Consider the following 18,694-nt stretch of genomic DNA (forward strand, 5'->3'; position numbering starts at 1 on the left):
TTCCCTCCCCAGACCCGGAAGTAAAGGCATCTGGCGAATATTGGTACTGTCCAGTTTGAGGTCTGTGGCTAGCTGGGCCTGTACCTTTTCTTTTTAGAAGCGGGGTTGGGTGATACTGATGTACGGTGGAGTCTTCATTCCTCGCCACCCCTGGGGGAGTTGATTTTGGGGAGGCAGAGGGGAAGAATCCATGGAATGGAACCCGTGGAATTAGCTTCATTTAGCTAATAAGAACTTGTGAGAGAGCTTGGCCTTTTCCCGATTTTTAAATTTTAGGAATAATGCCTTTTAAGTTGTGGGGTTGAAGACAGACCATGTACGTGAAGCCCTTAGCTCTGGTTTTACAAATCATATTCGTGATTACGCAGCTTTCTCACATTAATACTCAGGCGTGTCCTCGCCGTTTTCTTCTCACATCTCTGAGAGAGATGCCTAGTAGGTAAGAGGTTACTCATTTCACAAGAACGTTATGCAGTGTTAGCTGGGATCGATTTCTTTATTCTGTATTACGAAGTGCTGACAATATTTTGTCCCCCCCGCTTATTTATTTATTTGCCATTTTTAGGGACAGCTGTTTTCTAGACCTGGAGAAATGCAAAGTCCTCTCTCTTTAAGACAAATGAGGTGAGAAATGGATACCTGTAAAGATCTCCAAACTTCCTTTATTTTATCAAAAGAAGACCAGCTAGAATTAGTACCCTGGGGGCATTGATTAACCATCTCCATTAAAAGTGCCTTTGTCAAGCGAATTGTGGAGCAGAGGAGAACGGATATCCTCTTTTATTCCTTAGGCTTTACAAGTTATGAGTATAGAGGTTTTCCGTGTATTTGTTAATTTTGGACTTTAGCCCTTGGAATAATGGTTTTGGTTAATTAAAGACAGCAAATTGAGAGACGTTGAAATTAATTATGGAATATCAAGTTGTTTTTAATTTATGTGGTTGCACATTTGTTTTTAATAACTGGTTGCAAAATAACATTTATTAAATAATATCACAGAATTTCAGAAACAGTACATAGACCCCTTTAAACTCTCAGAGATAACAGTCATCAACCTCCCCCCCTCCCTGTATATATTAACGTCTTCCGCCTTTATATAAGTGATATTTTTTATCCATACAGTTATGCAGTTTGCCCCTTAGAATATCTTGGATATCTTTCTATTGTGTTAGTTATGCCTTTTTTTTTTTTTTTTTTAAGAAAACTGGGTTGTGTAGTATTATGTTACATAGATATATCACTATTAACCATTCTACTGTTGGTGGCCATTTGGGCTTCTTTTTTGCTATAGCAAACAATGTTAGGATGGTCATCTTTTTTAATAACAAATGTGTTTTGTCCTTTCCTTTGGATAATCTTAATGCAGTGAAAATACTGGGTTAAAGGATATGGTGGATGGTGCCAAATTCCTTTCTAGCAGTGGTATTTGCAGAGAATTTCCTGCATTTCCTCACATGCTCACCAGCAGTTGATAATAGGTGTCATTGTTTTCAGTCTTAGCTGAGACCACTCATACCATTTTTTTCAGTCAATATATTATATTTATAGTATTGTAATCAAATCCAAATTTTAGTTGTCAGTTCTAAGTCCAGTTCGGTTCTTTTTTAAAATTTATAAATAGAATATTATTTGTAGATTCTTTAGTAATAAGTTATTAGAAAACAAATGATTCACTTAAGCAGTAAGTTTTTGTTTAACAAGTTAAAGATTTGTGGGAGCTAGTATTTGAATGAAACCTTATACTATGGATAGATATTAGGAGAACGGACCTTTTTTTTCTATTTTTTAAAATTTTATTGGGGCGCCTGGGTGGCGCAGTCGGTTAAGCGTCCGACTTCAGCCAGGTCACGATCTCGTGGTCCGTGAGTTCGAGCCCCGCGTCGGGCTCTGGGCTGATGGCTCAGAGCCTGGAGCCTGTTTCCGATTCTGTGTCTCCCTCTCTCTCTGCCCCGCCCCCGTTCATGCTTTGTCTCTCTCTGTTCCAAAAATAAATAAAAAACGTTGAAAAAAAAATTTAAAATTTTATTTAATTTTTAAAATTTATATCCACGTTAGTTAGCATACAGTGCAACGATTTCACGAGTAGATTCCTTAATACCCCTTACCCATTTACCCCATCCCCCCTCCTACAGCCCCTCCAGTAACCCTCTGTTTGTTCTCCATATTGAAGAGGCTCTTGTGTTTTGTCCTCCTCCCTGTTTTTATATTATTTTTGCATCCTTTCTCTTGTGTTCATCTGTTCTGTGTCTTAAAGTCCTCATATGAGTGAAGTCATATGATAGTTGCTTTTCTGTGACTAATTTCGCTTAGCATAATACCCTCTAGTTCTACCCATGTAGTTGCACATGGCAAGATTTCACTCTTTTTGATTGCTGAGTAATACTCCATCTTCTTTATCCATTCATCCGTCGATGGACATTTCTTTCCATACTTTGGCTATTGTTGATAGTGTTGCTATAAACATTGGGGTGCATGTGCCCCTTTGAAACAGCATACCTGTATCCCTTGGATAAATACCTAGTAGTGCAATTGCTGGGTCATAGAGTAGTTCTATTTTTAATTTTTGAGGAACCTCCATGCTGTTTTCCAGAGTGGCTGCACCAGTTTGCATTCCCACCAGCAGTGCAGAAGAGATCCTCTTTCTCCACATCCTTGCCAACATCTGTTGTTGCCTGAGTTGTTAATGTTAGCCAGAGAATGGGCCTTTCTGAAAGAAAAGCTTCCACAAAGGCAGGGAGACAAGAATGGGGAAGAATGTTTAGGATTTGAAGTTTGAGAGGCGATAGTGCCTGTTGTGGGGTTGTAGAATAGAACAGACAGCTAGAAAGGTAGTTGCAACTCTGTGGTGAGGTTTTTATTATTTTTTTAAATTTTTATTTATTTTTGAGAGAGAGAACATGGGGGAAGGGCAGAGAGAGAGGGGGAGACAGGATCTAAAGTGGCCTCTGCGCTGAATGTGGAGAGTCCAATGCAGGGCTTGAACTCACCAATTGTGAGATCATGACCTGAGCCTAAGTCATATGCTCAACCAAGTGAGCTACTCAGACGCCCTGTGCGGTGAGAGTTTTGAAGGTCAGTCTGAAGATTTGTGCTCTCTAGGAGAGAACTGTAGAGGCCTTTAATCAGGGAATAGGGTATGTAATCACTTTTTTGTTTGACAAGTATACTATGGTGGTATTTTTGCATGACTGATGTTCGAGAAGCAAGTTATGTGGCTGTTATAGTCTGGGTGGGAAAGAATAGCAAAGTGTAGAGATACTAAAGAAGATACTGAGGAAGCTGAATCTACATGATTCAGTGACTGGGGGTTGAGGAAGAGGAAGAAAGCAATCACTTTTAGATTTTTATCACGAGTGACAGGATAGTGGTAGTGATTTCATTAATCAGAAGAGGGCTAGTTTGGGGGCTGGGAAAGATGTTCAGTTTAGTTTTAGACATGTTAATTCCTGTGAAAGACATTTCTATGGAGAGCGAATTATACACAAGATGTAAAATTCACCTTCACAGATTCAGTAGAAACCTTAGTAGATTTGTGACTCCTTTGTTAAGAAATTTGGCATATATTTTCACTGTTAGTTTTTCATTAGTACAGTTACTCGTGAACTTTCTGTGGCTTGCTCAGCCTGTTTGTCATGGTGCTAATCATTTCAAGAGTTTATTGTTTAGATGGTCGTCTTCAGATTTTTGATTGTATACACTCTCAGTAAAAAAGGTTTATACATGTGTACTTCCAATGTATGTATATTTACTAATTATACACATTTTACCATACTGTTATATATATAATATATATATATACATATATATATTATATATATATAGTGGAATTTTTTAAAGGCAAAGCCAAATATAAATTGGAGTTTTACTCTTTTCTTCCTGTATCCCATTTGATCATCTTGGACCCCTCATTCCAAAACACAGATCTTATCTACTACTGTCTGTTCCGAACCATTATCCAGTGGAGGGCACCCTTAAGCATCTGAAAGAGAGAACAGATTGTTGAACTGTGCGAGTAGAGCCTTCATTCTTTAGTTAGAAGGAGGATCTTGTTTTTGAGTTTCTAAATTCATGCATTTTTGGAAGAGTCTGTAGTTAAAGAGTAGTATGTGGTATTATGGAGAAGAAAAGAATAGTGAACTCAAAGCATAGGGCAATCTAAAATACGCTGTTGTTGGGGCACCTGGGTGGCGTAGTTGGTTAAGCATCTGACTCTTGATTTTGGCTCAGGTCATGATCTCACAGTTTGTGAATTCAAGCCCCATGTCAGGCTCCTTGCTGACAGTGTCGGGCCTGCTTGGGATTCTCTGTCTCTGTCTCTCTGCCTCTCTTTCTCTCTCAAAAATAAATAAATATTCACATTGTTTGATGTTTATTATATGAGTGTCCTTCATTTTTGTTTGAATGTTATTTGCTTCTATAGTTTGGGAATCTTTTTCCAATTCTTTGAGCATCTGTAGAATCTTGTGAATACAGGAGTGTTCCCTGCCTGTAGACATAATCTTAAATTCTTGTTAAATTGGTATAATTAAAAGGGTAGACACAGAAAACCTTTTTTAAAAACATTTTTAAATGTTTATTTAATATTTTTGAGAGAGAGAGAGAAAGAGAGAGACAGAGGACAAGCAGGGGAGGGGCAGGGAGAGAGGGAGACACAGAACCTGAAGCAGGCTCCAGGCTCTGAACTGTCAGCAGAGACCGACGCGGGGCTTGAACCCATGAACCACAGATCATGACCTGAGCTGAAGTTGGACACTCCACCAACTGAGCCACCCAGGTGCCCCGAGGCTTTCTTTGATACTGACTTTGAAAGCAGTATCTCTGAAGCCCAGAGATATTAGTGGTGGTTGGAACCATCTGTCTCTGTTTTTTATTTTATGTTTAATTAGGAGAGGTAAGAAAGGAAATGCCTCCTTTAAGTGATAAGAGCCCATTGTTACTAATTAGAAATTAAGAATTAAGTTTGTCACAGCTATATAGTCTAAAAAGGAAAAAGTAGCCATGCCTGGGTGGCTCAGTTGGTTAAACGTCTGAGTCTCGATTTCGGCTCAGCTTATGCTCATGGTTTGTGAGATTGAGCCCTGTATCAGGCTCTGTGCTGACAGTGCAGATCCTGCTTGGGATTCTCTCTCTCCTTCTCTCTATGCCCCTCCCCTACTCATGCACTCTCTCTCTCTCTCTCTCTCTCTCTCTCTCTCTCTCTGTCTGTCTCTCTCAAAATAAATAAACTAAATTAAGAGAAAGTACAATTTAAAAAATATGTTATGACTCAGACCATAATTAGCTTAAGAACATAAGTCATCTGACAAATTGAATAACAGAAGAAAATTTTTCTGTTGCTTTCCTGATAAAATATTTCCTATAAATGGAAATACTCATTTTAGTAGGCACCTATGGTTATTATATATAAATTCGTAATTTTGTGCCCCATTTCTAAATGATTAGGAAAGTTTTGGTCATTTGCCTGAAGTTATGTGTTGTGAAACAGATGCAGAGAGACCTGGGTTCATCTTTTATAATGTAGGGTGGGGGAAGATGGTAAGAGTAACTTTTCAATGTTTATGTGCTCTCAGCACAGTTCCACATACGGTGGACTATGTGGATTAAATAGCCCAAGTAGATCGTTTTGAAGATAAAAATTGGTTTGGAGTAGTTGGGTTACAACCAAGGGGGCAATAGGGTAAACTGAAGGAGATTGAGATTGGGAACTGTTGACCAGAGGTCCATATAAAGCTAAGAATTAAGACTAATGATAGCATGGGTTTAAAGAGAACCCTGAATCTAGAAAAAGATGTTTAAGGTGGAAATTAGTCTGAAGAGTTGGTTTTCAGGGCTATATTTAGAGTTTGTGGAACCAGGAAGAGAGAACAGGGGCAAAGAAGTCTGGTATCTATGGGCAGAGGCAAGCCAAAAATCTGGGAAGTTGAAAGACAAGGCAGAATTGAAAGCGTTGGATAGTAGGAATAAACCAAAGTTTGAAAACCAGGATAAAGCAGAGGTAGAGAGGGGCAACTGTTTTTGGGTAGCAAACGTAGACAAGGCCAAATATAAAGAGCAAGACAAAGGCAGGAATAATTCTGGGGCAATGATGATATTATACTTCTTTTCTTCACATTAAGAATGGAAACAGTTCCAGGCCCACAGATAATCAGAAGCAGTGACCTAGAGAGTGGGAATGGTAACACCAGGAAAGCTGGAGCTACAGATATTTTTTAGAGAAAAGACCATGGTGCTTATAGGATCATAATATGGGTTTTAAGCTAGTTAACACATGCATTTGTATAATATTGTGTATGTTGTTTTATACAGCATTCCAAAAGGTTTGGGATATCTGACCATTATGGCACCAAGAAACTTCTTGTGTATGAGAGGTAACTTTCTCTTTGGTTCAAGAGGTTGGATGATCCGGTTTCCTGCAAAAATCCTCTTTAAATTAGTTTCGTTTAGGCTTTACAGCGTGAAGTGTGGTAATACAGACAGTGAGTCTTCAGAGAATGAAGAACTACTGAATAACCTACTTAAAATGGGAGTAGATGTTGACATGGCGAAAAAAAGACAGCCTGGAGTTTTTAATAGGATGGGAACTAAAGAGCAAGACCTGAAGATGTTCCTTCTATCCAAAGGAGCTAGCAAAGAAGTGATTGCTAGCATTATATCAAGATACCCACGAGCCATTACACGCACACCTGAAAGTCTTTCAGAACGGTGGGATCTGTGGAGAAGAATTATGACATCAGACCTTGAAATTATAAACATCTTGGAACGTTCTCCTGAATCTTTTTTTCGGTCCAGAAACAACCTAAACTTAGAAAATAATATCAAGTTCCTCTACTCAGTTGGATTGACCCATAAATGCCTTTGTCGATTGTTGACCAATGCCCCACGTACCTTCTCCAATAGTCTAGATCTGAATAAACAGATGATTGAACTTTTGCAAGAAGTCTGTTTGTCACTGGGTCACAATGAGCCCAGAGATTTTGTTGGGAAGATAATTTTTAAAAACCCTTTCATTTTAATTCAGAGTACCAAACGGGTGAAAACTAACATTGAGTTTTTACAGTCAACTTTCAACTTGAACAATGAGCAGCTGCTCATTCTGCTGTGTGGTCCAGGAGCTAAAATTCTAGACCTTTCCAATGACTATGTCAGCAGAAACTACACAAATATCAAGGAGAAGCTGTTTTCTCTTGGGTGTACTGAAGAAGAGGTGCACAGGTTTATCTTAAGCTATCCAGATGTGGTCTTCTTGGGAGAGAAAAAGTTTAATGATAAAATAGACTGCCTCATAGAAGAAAAAATTAGCGTATCACAAATAATTGAAAATCCTCGGATTTTGGATTCAAGCATAAGTACTTTAAAAAGTCGAATCAAAGAATTGGTAAATGCTGGCTATAATTTCAGTACATCAAACATCACTCTTTTATCTTGGAGTCAAAAAAGATATAAAGCTAAATTGAAAAAGTTAAACACTGAACAGAACATTGTTCTGGGGAATTAAAAAGTATCTTATAATGTAATGATACCTCATTTTGAATTTGGGCCTTTCAAAAAGGAGAGGTTTGGTTTCTTAACTGTATATACTGTATAATCTGCAAAAATTGATGCTAATGATCCTTTGGATATTTTACTGTAAAGGTTTGTAAAAACTCATGGTCAGGATGCTCCAGTATAGTTTTTCCAGTTATCTTTTCTCTAGTTTGAATTAATACAACATCCAATTATATGATACAGGCTGTGACTGTCCTGTGAATGGTAGTTTCCTGAGTGCAGGACAGAACAATATGTGGAAAGATAAAAAGTACAAAATAAGCTTTTGGTTCCTATTCAGATTAAAAAATTAACAGAGTCATTTGGATAGTTCTATTTCGTATCAGGGTTTTGAATGGCAACTGATTTCTCCTGTTCCCACATATCTAATTGTGGCTCATCTTCAAAATACAATGCCAGTAAAAATCTGACAAACCAGAAAGGAGGGGTTTTTATCTCAAGTTCTACATTCTCCAATTAAACCATTAGTATGTTCCCCCTACCCCCCCCCCAACTTAGGCTCAGTTTACTATGGGTATATCCTGATTTTCTTTGAAGAAAATGGCAACTATGATGGGCAGAAAAATGGCCACCCAAAGATGTCAGTGTCATAATTCCCAGAATCTGAATGTGTTATGTTACACTGGAAAAGGACTTTGCAGATGTAATTAAGTTACGGACCTTAAGACAGGGAGATTATCCCAGATTATCTGTGTGGGCCCAATGTAATCATATGGGTCCTTCAAAATGGAAGAGGGATGTAATAGAGGAGGTCAGAGTAATATGATGTAAGGACTTGACCCTCTATACTGGCTTTGAAGGAGGAAGGGACCATGAGCCAAGGAATGCAGGTGGCCTCAAAGAAAATGGAAAAGGCAAGGAAACATTCTCCCCTAGTGCTGCTAGAAAGGGACACAGCCCTGCTGGGACCTTAAATTTAGCACACTGAGACATGTGTCAAACTTCTGACATTCAGAACTGTAATATAATCATTTTGTGTTGTTTTAAGCCACTGAGTGTGTGTCTGTTGTTACAGCATCAAATAGATGAATATAGGAACTAAATGATAATTAGTTGCATTATAGGTGAAGAAGTCACAAAATATGGTTCTTTTAGCATATCTGTGTTTCTTTCTCTTGTAATTAACTTTTTTTTTATCCACATACCTTTTTGGAATGATGACTAAGTTACTGTTTGTGAAGACCTATAAATGTATAAAAAACTAAATGTAAGTAATAAAGTCTAAATAAAGAAATATTTTTACCTGATAATGTAGTTTAAAGAAATGGTTATAGTTTCTATATATTTATGTTTTATGGGAATTTCATATAATATAAATAAAGAACAAGGGATTTTTAGATGCACTGACTTAAAAAATGACAAACCAGGTAATGACTTGAAGACATTCGCAGTCTAGCTCTGATTTGAACTGAAAGGGACAAATTATATGACCTTAGCTACTTTCCACTGTTTTCCAGAGGCATTTGTTTTCTAGATATGGATTTTGAATTAAATAACAATGGTGCTAAACCTCTTAAACCTTATTTCCTATCAGTGATATCTCCAAAAAATCTTTCATGACATGGATAGAAACATAATGCCTGTGGCCTTTTTCAAGGCCATTTTATGTCAATGATAGTCTTATAGTTATTTCCAATGCACTATTTGATGGCAAGTATGGCATGGTTAAGAAAACATAGGCTTTAGAGAGATACTTATTTAGAGTGATATATCTGGGCATCATTCCTGACCAGCTCTGCACCTTTGTGTAAATATTTTAACTTCACTGAACTTGTTTTCTCAGCTGTAAGATTAAAAATTGGCCTCACAGATGGCAAAAATCAGATGATATAGAGTCTCTAAGTCTTTTGCAGATGGTAACTGTCCAATGATAGCTGTAATACAGTTATAATAATATTTTTTAAAATAGATTTATGGATAAATAATTCACATAACTCACCAACTTAAATTATACAGTTCAATATTTTTTATACTCCTAGAGCTGTATAATCATCACAATGTAATTTTAGGATATGTTTATGCCCCCTAAAAGAAACCCTTTGCCTATTAGCAGTAAATTCCCATTGTCCCCTCCCTTTCCTGGCCCTAAACAACCAATGATCTACTCTCTGTCTCTCTAAATTTGTTTATTCTGTAATTTCATATAAATGGAATCATATAATATGTGGTCTTTTGTGACTGGCTTCTTTCACTTAGCATCATGTTTTCAAGTTTGGTCCATGTAGCACATATCAGTATTTTATTACTTTTTATTCCCCAATAATATTCCATTGTATAGGTATAATAGTATTATTGGGAGTAAATATTATTGTTAACAAGGCATTGGTTCCCTACATCTTCTGAATTTTATGAAGTATTTTCTGCGGCATTGCTTTGGAATTTAGCAATAAGGAACCTGAGGGACGTGGGTGGCAGAAGAGATAAAACATTATTGGCATCAAAACTGGACGGCTCCATGCAGAAGAATGAAACTGGGCCACTTTCTTACACCATGTACAAAAATAAACTCAAAATGGGTTAAAGACCTAAATGTGAGACCTAAAACCATAACTCTTGGAAGAAAACATAGGCAGTAATCTCTTGGGCATCAGCCTCAACAATATATTTATGGATATATCTCCTCAGGCAAGGAAGACAAAAGCAAAAATAAGCTATTGGGACTACACCCGAATAAAAAGGTTTTGTACAGCAAATGAAACTTGCAAGAAAACAAAAAGGCAACCTAGTGAATGGGAGAGATATTTGCAAATGATACATCTGCTAAGGCATTAATATCCAAAATATATAAAGAACTTATACAACTTAACAACAACAAAAAAAATCAAACAATCTGAAAAATAGGCAGACTGGGGCGCCTGGGTGGCTCAGTCAGTTAAGCGTCTGACTGGATTTCATCTCAGGTTATGATCTCATGGTTTGTGAGATCAAGCCCCATGTCGGGCTGTGCTCTGACAGCCTGGAGCCTCCTTGGGATTTTCCCTCTCCCTCTCTCTTTGCCCTCCCCCTACTCTCTCTCTCTCTCTCTCTAAATAAACTTAAAAAAAAATGGGCAAACTATCTGAATAGACATTTTTCCAGAGAAGACATACAGATGGCCAACAGATACATGAAGATACTCAACATCACTAACAAGGAAATACAAATTAAAACCACAATGAGATATCCCCTCACGCCAGTCAGAATGGCTAGCGTCCATGTGTTGGTGAGGATATGGAGAAAAGGGAGCCATTAATGCACTGTTGGTGGGAATATAAATTGGTGTGACCACTGTAGAAAACAGTATGGAGGTTCCTCAGAAAATTAAACATAGAAATACCATATGATCCAGTAATTCCACTACTAGGATCAGCATATATGAAATAAATGATACCTGCATGTTGAGTTGGTGTGGGTGGGGGAAGCAAGCATAATTTTAAGTGTTAAGCTTTACATCCAAAAATTATTAAAAATCCCTTCTCCAGTATTTGCTGTATTCTCTTTATGGCTAATGTAAATAAAATATAAAGGAGCATTAAAAAAAAAGGAGGGGATCCTAGGCCTATATAGAGAGGATATATATATCATATATGTTGATCCTCAACTGGCCATGATGATTATACCTGGGATGGCAATGGGTGATATAACAGCAACAGTTTTGGCCAGGGAGAAATGTGGGATGCGCAGCAGTACAACACAGCACATCTCTGGGAAGCTGGGAGGGACAACCTCTTTGTAACAACAAATGGATAATGCCTGTCAGGCAAGATTAGGATGTCATACTTTATGTATGTATACCTTCTTTTAGAAACTTCTAAATTATAAAAATTATGCTTTTTAAAATTATAAAATTTTACATTTTAAACAAAATTTTAATATTTTTTTCATGAGTAAAAATAAAATCTATGTTTATAATGGGAAAAATGGAAAATAAATGAAATACAAAAAAGAAAAACTATAGTTTTACTTTTCAGAGATAATTGATTAGCATTTGGGGACTTCTGCTTTTTTTGTTTTTTGTTTTTTGCAGAATATATCGTACATGGATGTAATATGAGTAGGTATGTGGCATATATAAATTGAGATCAAACTTTGTATTTTATAAGTTGCTTTTTAAAAAACCTGATAGATCCTGAACATACTATTTTTTTAGTAATCATTTAATTACAGAATCAATTAAGTATTCACCTGTAACACAATTTTTAACATTTGCATGAAATTCTGTCATTTGGATGAGGCAGAATTTCTCTAGTCAGTCCCCCTCTATTAAACAGAGTGAGTAAATTTTAGTACATTACTAATTTTTTGAAAAATCCTACCTACATTAGTTCGGTATTTCATAGTGTTATACATAATATCATTTTTTCACCATTGGTATACTTTATAAGTTGAAATTTCACTGTAGAAAATGTGAACATTAAAAATGCTGCATTTTGCTGTTCTCCAAATGTCAGATGTATCTGCAAAAACTTAATTTTTTAAATGGAAATTATTACATTTTAAATGGCATAAACTTGAGGACTTTCAAATAACTGCAAGAATTAGGACAATATCAAAGATTAAAGAAAAAATTAGTTTCTTCATCATGAACTTAGCAGGAAGGAATAAAAGAATGAGTAGCATTTATAAGAGTTTATTGGGTTATTAAACCAATCATTTCTCTCCTTAAATCATATAATTTCTAAGGCCTGGGTAGGAACATGGTCTGTGACTAAAGATCCAATAAACTTGACTATTGGCTCCTTCCCTGTGGACTGTAATACTCTACACATTACACTGGAAGTATGATTTAGTGGAGATCTCTTGATGGCAGAACTCTAGCCACAGACTTTAATAATAGGCAGTTATCCAATGCAGGAAGAGCTTGGCATAATCAAGGTAGGATAGCAGGACTGTTATTAGAGAGATTTTGGGAAGAGATCATAGCAGAAGCCTGGTTGCCCAACATTGGGGAGGTTGAGCTGTGAATTATAGTCATTGTGGTCCTCTAGGGATCATCTCTGGAGGTCTTGGGTTTGATTGGCTACCTGGTACTTGAGAGATGGGTACTCTAAATTAGCCAAGAAGTTCCTAGACTGAGGCCATTCATTCACTCCTTAGTTTATTCCCTGTTGACTCAGGAACTTGGGACAAGGCAGAGTTGCAGTAGGATCATTTTGGGGGAACTGAGAAAGGCACTCATGGTGAATGTTATGACCGGCTGTCTGTATCTTCTTGCTCATTTTCATGTTTCTGGTATTCCCCCTCATGACAGTCTTGCATCTTCACTTTCTTCTGGTCTTTTCAAGATAGTTGATATTTACCTTTTTGGTTTCACATGTTTTTTTTTTTTTTTTCCTCAATTCACGAAGATTTTAAATAAAAAGAAAAAAAAACAAATTATGTATAGAATTTCTTTTTTAGCCTTTTGACTAATTTCTTTTTTTAAGTTTATTTATTTGAGAGACAGAGAGAGAGAGCAGGAGAGGAACAGAAAGAGAAGAAGAGACACAATCCTAAGAAGGCTCCATGCTGTCAGTGCAGAGCCTGGTGCTGGGCTTGAACTCACCACCAACAAGATCATGACCTGAACTGAAATCAAGAGTTGGACACTTAACTGACTGAGCCACCCAGGCTCTTCCTTTTGCTGAGTGGAATTTGGTAGAGAGATAGAAGGCATACTGATAAAATCCCATTTTCTGTCTCAGTTTCACTATTAATCAGATGGATATTTGGAATTTGTTTTTCCTTAATAGCAATATTGTGTGAAAATTAATGAGCTTATGTACAGGAACAGCTTTGTGTTAATTGTGAAAAATTTTAATAGTATGTATGAGAGTTCTTCCATCTCCATTTTGAATGTCCCAATGCCACCTTCACAGCTGTCAGGGTACCTTCAATTTATGCCTACAATCATTATCTTTCTTCTTTTTATTTTACAATGGAAATGAATTTATTCTCTGAGAATACAGAATCATTATAAAAACCTTCAAACAGTACACAGAAACAAAGTTCCAGCTAGCTTATTTATCATGCAGTTGGGGAAATATTCTTTTATTCTTAGTTCACAAATAGGTTTGTTTATTTTTAAAATCAGGGATAAATGATAATTTTTGAAAAAAAATTAAAAAAATCGTCTCTTCAGTTCATTAATGAATGACATTAATTGATTTCTTGATATCATCCTTTGTTTTATGGAACTACAACCTATGCCATATTCAATTTACTGATATTTGGCTTAGGAGTTTTCATTCGTATTTACAAGGGGAAGTGATCTATAGGTTTCCTCTCCATCTCACCTTGTTATTATGGAAGTTTCAGTGCATAGTTTCTTTGTGTTTTAGGGGGAGGGAGGTTAACATTTTGTCAGGTTTTTGGATCAGGATTGTGTCAGCCTCATAAATTAATTGGAAGCTTATTACTATTTTTTGCTTATGCTTTGGAACCATTTGAAAATGGTGGATACTATCTATTCCCTTAAAGATTGGCAGAACTTGCCTGTAAAATCAGCTAGGACTGGTATCTTGTTCACGACAGATCCTTGCTAACAATGGAAAGTTGCTGTGAAGGCTTATCTAGAGGCTTTTTTAAAAATTGTTTTTAATGTTTACTTTATTTTGGGGGGGGAGGGGCAGAGAGAGAGGGAGACCCAGAATCCGAAGCAGGCTCTAGGCTCTGAGCTGTCAGCACAGAGCCCAATGAGGGGCTCGAACCCATGAACTGTGAGATTCTGACCTGAGCTAAACTTGTTGCTCAACCAACTGAGCCACCCAGGTGGCTCTAGAGCCTTTTTTTTTTTTTCTAATGTTTATATTTGAGACAGAGAGAGACAGAACACGAGCAGGGAAGGGGCAGAGAGAGGGAGACAGAATGTGAAGCAGGCTCCAGGCTCTGAGCTGTCAGCACAGAGCCTGACACGGGGCTCGAACTCGTTAACTGTGAGATTGTGACCTGAGCTGAAGTCAGACACTCAACCAACTGACCCACCTAGGTGCCCTGGCCTTAGAGGCTTGTGACCAATATCTTTTTAGTAGATAACAGTATAATGTTCTCTCTTATCCTAGTTAATGCATTTTGCTTTGAATTCTACATTGATATTAACATTGCCTGCTTTATATCTATGCAAAGACTTTGTACATACATGTTCATACCCAAGATCTGGAAGCAGCCCAATATCCATCAACAAGTGAATGAAAAAATAAATTGGGATATATTAATGCAATGGCATACTATTCAGCAGCACAAAAGAATGAACTATTAATATATGCAACAACCTGGGTGAATCTCAAAGCAATTATGCTGAATGAAAGAAGCTAGACACACACACAAAATGTATAATCTGTATGATTACATTTATGTAAAATTGTAGAAAATGCTCACTAATCTGCAGTGACAGAAAGTAGATCATTTGTTGTCTGGGATGGAAGTAGGGTGGAGTGAGGAAGACCATGAAGGTGAGATTACCAAGGGGCACAGACTTTAGGGGGGTGATGTATATATTCATTATTTTATTATGGTGATGGTTTTGTAAATATATACATATGTCAAAATGTATCAAATTTTATATTTTAAGTGTGTGCACTTTAGTATACTTCAATTATACCTCAGTAAAGTTGAATAATTTATACATTCAAAATTGACTTGAAGTGCAATCTTCATCTGAGACTAAATTTTCGTGTGTGTGTGTTTAGATAGTCTTCATTTCTATTGAACAAATGTATACGACTTTATATTTCCACACTGATATCAAGAATCAAGGGTCGGGGCATCTGGGTGGCTCAGTCGGTTGAGCATCCGACTTTGTTTCAGGTCATGATCTCACAGTCTGTGAGTTCGAGCCCCGCGTCGGGCTCTGTGCTGACAGCTCAGAGCCTGGACCCTGCTTCGGATTCTGGGTCTCCCTCTCTCTCTGACCCTCCCCCACTCATGCTCTGTCTCTCTCTCTCTCTCTCTCTCTCTCTGTCAAAAATAAATAAACATTTAAAAAAAAAATTAAAAAAAAAGAATCAAGGGTCTATCTACAGCAAAATTAGTGCACTTAGATCAGCATTATCCCACTCTGCATATATAAATGTGTATCTCTCAGACTTGCTCACCTTCTTCAGAATGCCTGTTTATCCTGACCAAAGCTATATGACTGCGTTTCTTATAGGACAGTACACATGGCTGCAGCTTATTGATTTAGCTAAATGTGATAAGTTATTCACAGAATTAAAATTTAACTTAGTGTGTATGATGAATAACTGATAAACAATTAAAGTTGTATACATTACACATTTAATTAATAATTCAAAGTAATCATAACTGGTAAAAGAATTAAAATTTGGTCCTAATCACTCTGTGCTGACTTGCACACAGAACTTCATGAACTGCAGGGGGAACTGCAGGCAGAGGTTTTGCTCTACAGTTTTCTAAATAAAGTCCGCTAGTTGTACGTCTGGCTGATAATTTAAACTAAATAAAAACATCCTTTAAAAACCAGAAAAGAATTGGTGGGGTACCACTTTATCTGTAGGTTCTGTCAGCCTCAAGCTGGAATAAACAGATACTCTTGTCTACAGTTGTGTTTTTTGCCCCCTGGTAGTTTAATGTCTTTTAAAAGAATGCAAGAGTGGTTTTTCTTGAATGGTTATTCATTCCTTTAAAAATTTTTTTAATGGTTTTTAAAAATTTATATTTGAAGGAGAGAGACAGAGCATGAATGGGGGAGGAACAGAGAGAGAGGGAGGCACAGAATTCAAAGCAGGCTCTAGGCTCTAAGCTGTCAACACAGAGCCCAATGTGGGGCTCAAACTCATGAACTGTGAGATCATGGCCGTAGCTGAAGTTGGACACTTAACCAACTGAGCCACCCAGGTGCCCCGGTTATTCATTCCTTTTAAAAAAATGCCACTGTTTAATTGTCTCAGACACTTTTGAAATGATAGAATTAGGGTACATTTGGCGTTTTTACTTAGGTTTGAAGCTCTCTTCTTATCTGTTACAAATCTTAGTGCTTTGCAATATTATGTAGCAACATCTTTGCATTTGTTCAGTTACTACTGCCAGATCCTCTCCTTTATTTAATTTTTATCTTTAAAGCTGGTGGTGTTTGTTGTGTGTCTGTACACAAAACCCAGCATCAGATAGTACTGTCTCCCCATCACTGCAGTTAATCCAATTACTTTGTTAACTTTATATTTGCTTGGGAGCTTGAGGAGGATTTTTTTTTTTTAATTAAGATCTTAATGATGTCATCTGAAGTGAGGAAATCAGAGTTTGATGTGAAAATAGTTATATATCAAATAAACACAAACTGTCCTTGGTTTCTTGATTGTTTAGAAGACACTGCAAGTATGAATGCATGTGCTCTTGAGTCTCCCATGGCATCTAATATAGCAGCTTTAATGACCTTGCTCACTTAACTATGATTGGGTGAACAATTCTAGATCTGAGAATCAATATGTAAGGGAGGATGATAGAACTGGGAATAAATGTAAACTATCTTCAGTACAAAGCACCATATGCACAATGCATGCACCAGAGGTCATGGTAGGCACAAAAGAGATTGAAACTTCTGCAGTTACAGGATGTCTTGTCATGTCTTTACAGTCTGCATCATGCCTTCATCAAGTTGAATTCCGGTTCACATTCTATCTGACATCTGAAAACTTGAGAACAAACTAGAACAAAATTATCATCAGATAGAGAAGTTTCCTTCTCCTCCTCCTGCCTCTGCCCATCCTTCCAACCTGAAATTAGTACCCACTTAGATAATTTTGCCTTGCACTCCTTGACTTTCTTCCATAGAGTCAGTGAACAAATGAGTCACCTTGGCAATGGCTTGACCAACTGGATCCTTCAGAAAACCTAAGTTCACCCCTTTCTCCTTTCATTTTCCAATGAAAATGATATTTATATAACTACCATAGTTTGATCACTGCTAAAATTAGATCATAGGGAGCCTAGAGGAATAGTTTTGATAGTTTATTGTTTTTTAAATAAAAATAACAGTTTTTCCTGGTTGCAAAATCATATAACTTCACAACATTAGAAAATACAGAAAAACACACATACAAAAAGTACCTATGATCCCAATACCCCAGAAACAGCACTTGTTAATATATTGGTATATAACTTTTTAGTCTTTATTATGCATATATATCATGTGTGAAAAATGTAGTATCTTTTCTAGCTAAAATTAATAATTTGTTCAATACATATTTACTGAATACCAACTAAGCACTATTGTGTTTGACACTGGATTATTACATAGTAACTATTTTAACCCCATTTTTATAAATATGCTATGAGTATTTTCTCACATCATGTATAATTTATTACCTGTTTTTAGATAAATTTGAGGCTTGACAACACTCTGATTAAGGGATTTGCCATTTGAGAACTGTAGGGAAAAGAACTGCCCTCCCAGAGGGCTTATCAAGTCACCATGGGGTATTGTGCTCCGAGCTTGGTTAGGGGATCCTATCTTGTTTCCAGTCAGCATTATAGAAGTTTCTGGAATGGTTATCACGGACAAGAAAGCAGGAGGAGTACTTGGGGAGCTGTAACTTTAAACTCATCTCCAAATCATACATTGAATTAACATTCTGATAAAAAGACTGGATCTCTTGGCCAATGTTGGCCCATTTAGAAACAAAAGATATTAGAATGTTTCTGGATCACATATTTTAATCTAATGTTCACAAAGATAATCCAGATTTAAAGCTTTTTTTCTAATACCAATTAACTTCAATTTTGACATATTCTTTTCTGGCAATTCCTGGATCCATGAGATTTTTTTTAACCTCTAAACAATCCCTACTCTTGAATATTCTATGCGGCGCCCTTAAAGTAATTTTCTTGACCAAAACTGGGTCTATACTGGTAGGCTGATCAGGCCTGGTCCCTTTTATCATAGCACTTACAGTCCAGCAGAGGAAGGGAGACAAACAGTTAAACATACAAATAAATATGTCACTATAAACTGAGAAAAGTGTTTCAAGGAAACAGAGTTTCTAGGATGGAGAGTAAAGGGTACAAGCCCTTAGATTGGTTGATCAGGGAAGACCTCTTAGGGAACTAATTATAAGTTGAGACTTGAAGGATGAGAAGGAGATAGCCAAAGAGCTTACACAGAACATTCCAGACATAGGCCCAGGTGGGTGTAAGCTTAGAATGTCTTAGGAACTGAAGGATGTCACATGCTGCTGGA

General features: G+C 36.9%; 2 protein-coding genes across 10 annotated transcripts in view; one reads left to right on the top strand and one right to left on the bottom strand.

Annotated features, from left to right (window-relative positions):
• The window catches only part of LOC147583271 (uncharacterized), a 461,332-nt gene that overhangs the window by 18,388 nt on the left and 424,250 nt on the right, over positions 1-18,694 (bottom strand). The window lies entirely within an intron of this gene.
• On the top strand, positions 8-8,795 carry MTERF1 (mitochondrial transcription termination factor 1). The gene is made up of 3 exons (XM_025929958.2): positions 8-60; positions 566-624; positions 6,307-8,795. Exons 2-3 carry the CDS (start codon positions 593-595, stop codon positions 7,493-7,495), a joined length of 1,221 nt encoding a protein of 406 aa, XP_025785743.1. The 5' UTR covers positions 8-60; positions 566-592; the 3' UTR covers positions 7,496-8,795.

The sequence above is a fragment of the Puma concolor genome, chromosome A2 (genome assembly GCF_028749965.1).
Source record: "Puma concolor isolate L17-30 chromosome A2, mPumCon1.1.hap2, whole genome shotgun sequence".
NCBI lineage: Eukaryota > Metazoa > Chordata > Mammalia > Carnivora > Felidae > Puma > Puma concolor.

What these genes read in the sequence shown, in the direction of transcription:
- MTERF1 (XM_025929958.2), top strand. Translation starts at nt 593, where the DNA reads ATGCAAAGTCCTCTCTCTTTAAGACAAATGAG. An exon ending in CTCTCTTTAAGACAAATGAG is followed by an intron (nt 625 to 6,306) that starts GTGAGAAATGGA and finishes TGTTTTATACAG; the next exon opens with CATTCCAAAAGGTTTGGGAT.